The 8,662-nt window shown below is 41.6% G+C and overlaps 1 protein-coding gene across 1 annotated transcript; it reads right to left on the reverse strand.

The window, feature by feature from the left end:
* Positions 1 to 5,192: 5,192 nt before the first annotated feature.
* LOC112231797 (gastrula zinc finger protein XlCGF57.1) lies at positions 5,193 to 7,049 on the reverse strand. The gene has a single exon (XM_024398567.2). The coding sequence runs from the start codon at positions 6,938 to 6,940 to the stop codon at positions 5,603 to 5,605; it is 1,338 nt and encodes a 445-aa protein (XP_024254335.1). The 5' UTR covers positions 6,941 to 7,049; the 3' UTR covers positions 5,193 to 5,602.
* Positions 7,050 to 8,662: the final 1,613 nt, after the last annotated feature.

Consider the following 8,662-nt stretch of genomic DNA (forward strand, 5'->3'; position numbering starts at 1 on the left):
GGCACCGGTCCATGCAAAACGAACTAGCCCACTCACTGGTACCACCTGTGTGTGCCGCCAGAGACGACAAAGTGCTTTCGCTTCAAAATGTAAACACATAAATAAGAGTCCTCGTTAGAAACCTTTGTCAAGGAAAATACTTACATTTCTCAACGCCGGTGGAACCTTCATATACAGCCATTGGGTGGAGCACTGTGGGTGGGGGTGTATTCCCTACGGAAACAATTTTACGGATTGCCATAACCCCAATCCGGATGTTTTATTGGTGATGAAAAACATCTCACCCTGTATCTTGACCTGTCACACTTGTCTGTGCCATGGGTCCACAGTCTGTTAGCAGCGCCAGCTTCAGTTGACCCCGTAGTGTCCTGTTCTAGTTCTAGGCCCTACTGTATGTCTCATGCCCAGTTAGGCATCAAGTCTTCAGCAGTTTGTGGCCTTAGTAGTAGCTGGCTATGAGTCCCCTGACTTGTCAGGCCCTAGGCCTCCTGTCCTACTATGGTCTCAACCACGTGACTTGGGGTACCCACCATTCCCTAAACCGGTGGGCCTGCTGTCCACCACCTGCCCTGGATGCCCCTCACACCGGGGAAGCCACACAACCTCACCTCAGGGACCCAGCTTTCTTCATGCTCTGGATCCCTTATAGGCCTTGTTCAGAGCAGAGATCACCTGAATCTGCTCTACCCTGGGAGCCATCTCCAGCTGGTAAGGTACTATGTCAGTTGGATTCTGCTGGAGCCATGCCAACTCTTGCACTAGGAGCCAAACCTCCCCCTTCCTCCCAGTTCAACACCTCATGAGTAAATGTCAGTTGGCCGAGCATTCAGAGGTCAAGACATCAGGTCCGAGAGAGAGAGAGCGAGGTGGGGGGAGGGGTGGCAGGGTCGAAACAGCAGGTCCGGGACAAGGTAGCACGTCCAGTGAAAACAGGACACCGCTTACCAGCTGCCACTCAAGTATTATGTCCAGACGCACCTTGACTGGTCCCTTTGTTGCTCTGCCTACATGCCCTGCCATTGCCTGCACCTTTGGTTATAGCCCTTTTATTGTTAAGACATCCATGGAAGGGCAGAGAGGCTGAACAACAAAGGGTGTAAACACATAAATATGAGTCCTCGTTAGAAACCTTTGTAAAGGAAAATACTCTTACATTTCTCAATTGTTGCACACCAGCAGAAGCAGAAAATATTTTGGGTATCTCAGACTGTTCTGGCAATTCTCACATAGAAACTTAATTGAGAGAAAGGATGGTTGACAGGCATTATACATTTGTATCACCATTTTTAATTTTATTTTTTAAATCATGATGAAAGTATACATTTTTGGGCTATTTGTAGACCAATACAATAAAATTCATGTGAAAATCTGTATTTCAGAATCTGTACATATTCCACATGTTAGAGCACACGATAAAGAGTATAATGATAACACCAAGATGTTGTCTGTATCATGTACGGTTCACGGATCATAAGGTCTTATAGGGGGCATGTACTCTGTAGGTCTAAAAGGGGCCTAAAATTCCCCCTTTTTTTTCAAGTTTCTATATGAGAATTGTCAGAAATATCTGATACACAAAATATTTCCCGCTACCGCTGGCATTTTATCGCCCCAAAGGGATGAGGGTGAATTCCACCTTTAGTTAGTGTGTATTTTTGTTGTGTTGAGAAGAGGACCACTCTGTAAGAGACAACTCTCCATAAAGGTACAAAGACAGAAATGTGTGTATCCTCTTTCTCTTAGACCAGAAAAAAATACACGTTTTGCTGTATGAGCATTTCAACTCCTACTTTTTGACAAGCAAACTCACTCTCTCATTCTCGCTCTCCCTCTTTTCACCTTTTCCTCCTTTCCTTCCCTCCTTTCCAGGGTTAATCATAACTCTGTAGACCCTGGCCCAGACACGGACTTCATCTCCTTCACTTGTTCTCCCACAACTACCGTGAACAAAAATATAAATGCAACATGTAAAGTGTTGGTCCCATGTTTCATGAGCTGAAATAAAACAACACAGAAATGTTCCAATACGCACAAAAAGCTTATTGCTCAAAAATGATGTGCACAAATTTGTTAACATCCCTGTTAGTGAGCATTTCTCACTTGCCAAGATAATCAATCCATCTGACAGGTGTGGCATATCAAGAAACTGACGAAACAGCATGATCATTACACAGGTGCACCTTGTGCTGGGGACAATAAAAGTGGTGACAGTGGGGTTATGGTATGGACAGGCATAAAGTACGGACAACAAACATAATTGCATTTTATCGATGGAAATTTGAATGCACAGAGATACCTTGACGAGATCCTGTCGTGCCACTCATCCGCCGCCATCACCTTATGTTTCAGCATGATAATGCACGGCCCCATGTCACAAAGATCTATACATAATTCCTGGAAGTTGAAAATATCCCAGTTCTTCCAGGGCCTGCATACTCACCAGACATTTCACCATTTGAGCAGGTTTGGGATGCTCTGGATTGACATGTAGGCAGCGTGTTCCGAATCCTGCCAATATACAGCAACTTCACACAGCCATTGAAGAGGAGTGGGACAACATTTCAAAAGCCACAATCAACAGCCTGATCAACTCTATGCGAAAGAGATGTGTCGCTCTGCATGAGGCAAATGGTGGTCACACCAGAAACTTTATTTTTAAGGTGTCTGTGACCAATTCCCAGTCATGTGAAATTCATAGATTAGTGTCTCATTTATTTATTTCAATTGACTGATTTCCTTCTATGAACTGTAACTCAGTAAAATCTTTGAAATTGTTGCGTGTTGCATTTATATTTTTCTTCAGTAATACATCAAATTCACTGAAAACTGTGAAATGGTGACGCCGCAAAACCTCAAAAGGCGTTTGGCTTCCACCGCTTCTTCAATAACAGAGGACGGTGATGTCTAAGGTTGCTAACTGCTCCCAGACCAGGATTTACCGTACTAAGAGGTGGGCAGTTTGAATGAACTAGGGTCTGAGAACCGCAGACATCATTTTTTGTTACATTTTTTGTTTAAAAAATGTGTTAACTATAATTGTTTTTAAATTGCGTGTGTGAGACATACTGTCCGGTTTATGGTCTGTGTGTGTCGCTTCAAGAGAGAGTGCTTAGCTTCAGAGCTTGAGATTCACTGTAGGGCTGCTATTGAACTCAACCTGAGAATACTTCATTCTTTATTTTCAGAAACATTTTCAGTGCGAACAAGAACACAGACCCTGGCCTCCTGTCTGGAAAAGACCCCCTCCACAGCTGTCAGAAAAGGAGTTCATCTTGCGACTTCACGGGAACATTAATCAAAGCAGATATACCTCTTGAGAAGAGGCCCAAGTTCTACACATTTCTGAAGAAACACTGCAAGCAGGGAGGTTCTATCCCAGCGCCATCCCGTCTGCGCACAGAGTACCTTCCAGAGCTCTATCCACAATATCCAGCCCAGGTGGTAGGGGCAAGAAAGGACAATAAGGACTATGTCCATGCCATCCCTGCTCTGAGCCAGGTATCTGCAAAGGAGTGGCACAGACACATGGGTATCGACAAGGCAGACGCTATGGAAGTGAGTGCAGTGGGCAGCTAGGCAGGACAGGATGCTCGCCTTAGCTCACATTGTGGCGATACATCTGTTTCTCCCCACTACCCCAGTGCATGTAGAGAGACTTTTCTTAAATTATCAGATGCTACTTAGTCAGCGTAGAAGGAGCCTCACATATAATCTTTTAAAGATGTTGATGGCAAAGGACAAAGCATTGAGCACTAAAATGCATGTCAGTTACACACCTACCAACTCTCCCACTCTTTCTGTGTTTTGGTTTGAAGCAATTTGATAATAGTTATATGGTGAATGGAATGACGAGACAAAATAGTTAATCTAATCTATTTGGTGTTTATGTATTTATTGATGGATTCATCAATGAATTATTTGTATTTTTGTACCTTTGCACTTTGTTGATGACGCTCTATTTGTTATCATATTTCTTGTTTATTATATTTTTCCATAAGGAAATGTTTACAATAAAAGGATCATATAAAGATTGTGTCTGTGTCAAGGTTATTTTTAATTGAGCTTTAGTAGAAGGATAACCACAGGTTCATGGTCCTCTAATACACAAACTTAAGCATTTATTTACATAAAATCATGTTCCCAATGTTATTAAATAATGTTAGTACTTTCTCCCCAGGCCAAGGTCATAAAAACAGGCATCGGTACACTTAATTTCTTTTGAGCCTAATATCTGATGGTCAAATTCAAAATCTTGAACTTATTTTTTTCTTCTTAAAAATGGTTCATGTTGTGAGAAATTTTGATAAAGGCTCTTGTTTTCAGATTTTTTACTTCCTGCCACAGTTAATGTTTTTTTTGTCTTTCCCCAACCATTTCACCTGCAACAGTTGTGTGTGTTTGTGAATTCAGGATTGGCTACTAATGGCAAAGTTAATGGAGTGCAAGTGTTCTGATGGGAGTGGGAGGGAAGCAGCTGTCATTTGTCTGTAATGGTTTATGCTCTTAAAAAATATATATATTAGATCAGCATCTGGGGATAATTTAATCCTACTCCATACAACCCACAGCTGCAGAGATAATGCTACTCCACAGCACCATGAGGCAACAAATTAACAGTGATACGTTTTGTGGTTATTTCAAGTGAATAGAGATACCGTGGATTGCTTGCAGATTCCATCTCCAGACTCTGAGGTCTCGAGTTTCCATCATTGTTATTAAAGGCCTAGTGCGGTCAAAACTGTGATTTGCCTGTGTTGTATATATCGCCACACTATGAGGTTGGAATAATAAATAAAAATAGTGATATTGCCCTTTTAGTGTAAAAGCTGTTTGAAAACATCGGCTGAAATTTCAGCCTGTGTTGGTGGGATGAAGTCTTGGCCTGCCTGGTGACATCACTAGTTAATAGACCAATAAGAAAGATATTTCTAAACCTTTCTGCTAACAGTTTGTTTTCAGTTTTCCCCTCCCCACTCAGATCACCCCCACACAGTCTTAGGAAAAATTATTGCGTGAGAAATTGGTCTTTGCTATCTTTGACCATTTTAAATGAAAACAACAAGAGTAAGGTACTTAATTGTTACGCAGAAATGATTTGATATTGAGATCAAAACGGCTACATTGGGCCTTTAAATCTAGACTCGAGAACATAATAGAACAGTGGTCCTAATGTCATTCCTGGGGGACCCACAGGGAGTGCACATTTTTTGTTTTATTGGAGCACTATTATACATGTTCATAATAAAATGCTTTATTAGTTCATTAGTACTTAAAAAAAAAAGTTTTACAAAATGTTGAACGTATCAATAACATCAGTCTCACCATTCTCTCAATCACCTTAAGAGACCGGGAAACTCCTGTTTCTAACAACGTGAAAACATCCACACCATACTTTGAACAACAGCCTGTACTGTACTGTTTCATCATTATTCAAATAAAAGTAGACATGATTTACATAGAACATTTTACAAAATTAAATGGAATCACATATCAATGTATTTGAAACCAACAAGATGAATGACCCAGAGCTGCTTTGCTTTCTTAACAGTCTTGTCCATATCCTGCTTCTTATTCTAATCTCCTGACAGAAGCTCTTGGCATTTTAATTGTCTTTCTTCTTTCCACTATCTTCCTGTTTTCTTTCTTTGTGGATGAACAGCATATGCCTGTTGAGGTTAACCTTGTAATTGAAGCTTTTTCCACATTCTCCACATTTAAATGGTTTCTCTTCCATGTGAATCATTATATGTTTGGTTAAGTCACTCTTTTGCTTGAAGCTTTTCCCACAGTCACCACAGGTAAATGGTTTCTCTTCCGTGTGAGTCAGTAAATGAGAAGTTAGGTTCCTCTTCCTGTTGAAGCTTTTCCCGCAGTCACCACAGCTAAATGGTTTTTCTCCTGTATGATTCTGGATATGATCAATGAGAGTCTCCTTGCGATTGAAGCCTTTCCCACAGTACCCACAATGAAATGGTTTTTCTCCTGTGTGAATCATTTTATGTCTGTTCAGGGTCTGCCTGCGAGTAAAACTTTTCCCGCAGTCACCACAACAAAATGGTTTCTCCCCTTTCGTCTTTCCATTTTCGCACTGTGTTCCTTCTTTGTGGACAAGCAGTATATGCCTGTTAAGAGTAAGCTTGCGATTGAAACTTTTTCCACAGTCACCACAGTTAAATGGTTTCTCTCCCGTGTGAATCACTATATGTTTGGTTAGTTCTCCCTTCAGCTGAAATCGGTTCCCACAGTCTCCACAGCTAAATGGTTTCGCCTCTGAATGAATCCTCGAGTGCATCTTCAGTCGGCCAACCTGAGTGAAGCATTTGCCACAGTCAAGGCAGCAATGAGGTTTTTTAGACGTGGTGCTGCTTTTTGTATGTTTCCTCAATGGTGGGCTGCTGTCAAGTCCTAATGGGTCGCTGCTTATGGCCGAGCTGTGGCTGGAGGTATTACCCTCATTATCTAGAGGGTTACACGAACTGTCAAGACCCTTTATGTGAGCTACAGTGCCAAAAGGGTCGTGATCCAACAGTTTAAAGTCACTACCCCTGTCCTCCACGGTCTGGGGAAGATCACATTCACTTTTCACACAAGGAGGAGTGAATATGAACTCTATGGTGTCCGTCTCCAGGCCTTGAAGCTGTCCTACCTCCTGACTGGTCCAGATTTCTTCCTGTTCCTCTTTAATCTGTGTGAGCGCTGGTTTCTCCTGACTCAAACTGGGGCTCCACTCCTGCTCACAGTGCTGCTGCTCAGGGGTTTCTTCCTCTTTTATCTCTGTTGTGATCCGCAGAAGTCTCCGTAGCCGGTCATTCTCCTCTTTAGATCGGGAAATTTCCTCCTGGTACTTGGCTACCACTTTCTCTACAACGTCAAAAATCTCCACAGCAGCCACTGTTAAACGTTCATTAACAAATACACTCAAAGACTGGAGTTTAGCCATTTTCAGAAGACTGCGAATTCGGTATTAAGTTTCGTGTCTTCCTTGGTCGACACAATGACTGTTCGATATCAAAACAAACTCGCTTCCAAATCGAGTTCCGTGTTTTCTTCTTCTTTTATTCTTTCAGTGGGTGCCGAGTCCAGAAAAGGAAAATAGCGCCACCAGCTGGATGGAGTTCTGAGCTGCAATAGGTGATATGGTGAGTGTGAACCAAGAACCGGATAGAGCCCCACGGTGTAAGTCTATAATACGCATGAAACCTAACGATCAAAGAGTGAAATGGTTCTAATCGTTTTCCATCATTCATTTTTCACATAGGGAATTTTAGAAACACTTAACATCAGGGCTGTGTTTTGTGTAGGCTTACCCTAGCGTGACGTTTTGATAACCGTGTAAATCTCTCTCGGACAAGGATACTTTTAACAATATATTCGGCTTTATTTACTCTGATTTGAAAAAACCCTAATTAACATCAAAGTAGACATTATGCAAGACTACAAATCCCTGCAAGCTCCTGCACATCATCTGTAGCTGACATCTTTGCTAACAGCTATTGTGTCAGTTGAAAACTTGCACAAGACATTTCACAGAATATTCCATTTAAAGAAATGTTGCTAATTTATTCCATCACTAAATTTAGCTAACATTAGATAGTTAATCCAGAGATTCTTACCTTTGCCTCAATTTGTCAGTCTCGTCCATATCATCATGGCATTTGTAGTTCTTTATGATAGCGCATTTGCAGCTAATTCGCATTACATTTTTAAGGGGTAAATACAAGTGAATATATTGATAAAAGTCACCTTGTCCTAGGGAGATTTACACAGTTATCAAAACGTCACACCAGGGTAAACCGACACGAAACACAGTCCTTATTTTGTGTTTCTAAAATCCACCATGGGAAAAATGTATGTTGGAAAAACTATTTCATTGTTTGACTGCTTGGTTTTATGAGTACAATGACTCATACTGTACTCTATGGGGCAGTGGTCACCAACCGGTCGATTGCAATCAACTGGTTGATCTCCAAGGCATTCTTAGTCGATCTCCAAACCATTCTGTAAAAAACAACAACGATAAAGCCTTGCGTTCCAATTTTTATTTATTAGTCTCACTCTGTTGGCTGTAGGTGCACCCGATTCAGCTGCTCTGTGCGCCGGGTAGGCAAAGTGTTCCCATTTCACGTGTCTGAAGGTACAAACTCTGCCTTCCCGGCAGGTCCAGGAGAGCAAATCAAATGCACTATAGGCCTATCACTGGCCAATCGGACAGCTCAGATTACCATGTCTGCAGTAACATAGCAGGCGTAAAATAAATCTAAAGCAAAGTTGATACTGTGAGATATCAAAACGTATAAAACCATGACTAGATAGAGACTATCAACGAATACAGCAGAGAGCTGCTGTTTCTATGAGTGAGTTCATGTTTAAGTTTGTACTCAGCACCGTCAACACGTTTTATTCAACCCTCACGCTACAACCAGCACTGCAGCTGTAAGGAATGAGTAGGACAGTGTGTAATAAGTATAATATGTTGGTGTTATTAGTGGCTTGTGTCTTTTTTTTATATCGAGCCAATAGTTTACTTTTTATGTTTATATGAGTAACGACATGAATTTGTGCATGAGGCAGAACGTCTCAGCAGGGGAAAAGGAGAGTGGAGGGATGTGGAGAGGCGGACCCTCAGAAAAATCAGCCCAGTAAAATAAAAAGCAAGCGATTT

The sequence above is a fragment of the Oncorhynchus tshawytscha genome, linkage group LG34 (genome assembly GCF_018296145.1).
Source record: "Oncorhynchus tshawytscha isolate Ot180627B linkage group LG34, Otsh_v2.0, whole genome shotgun sequence".
Lineage (NCBI taxonomy): Eukaryota > Metazoa > Chordata > Actinopteri > Salmoniformes > Salmonidae > Oncorhynchus > Oncorhynchus tshawytscha.

Bases quoted from the DNA above. Each gene is read 5' to 3' on its own strand.
- LOC112231797 (XM_024398567.2), bottom strand. From the start codon at position 6,940: ATGGCTAAACTCCAGTCTTTGAGTGTATTTGTTAATGAACGTTTAACA.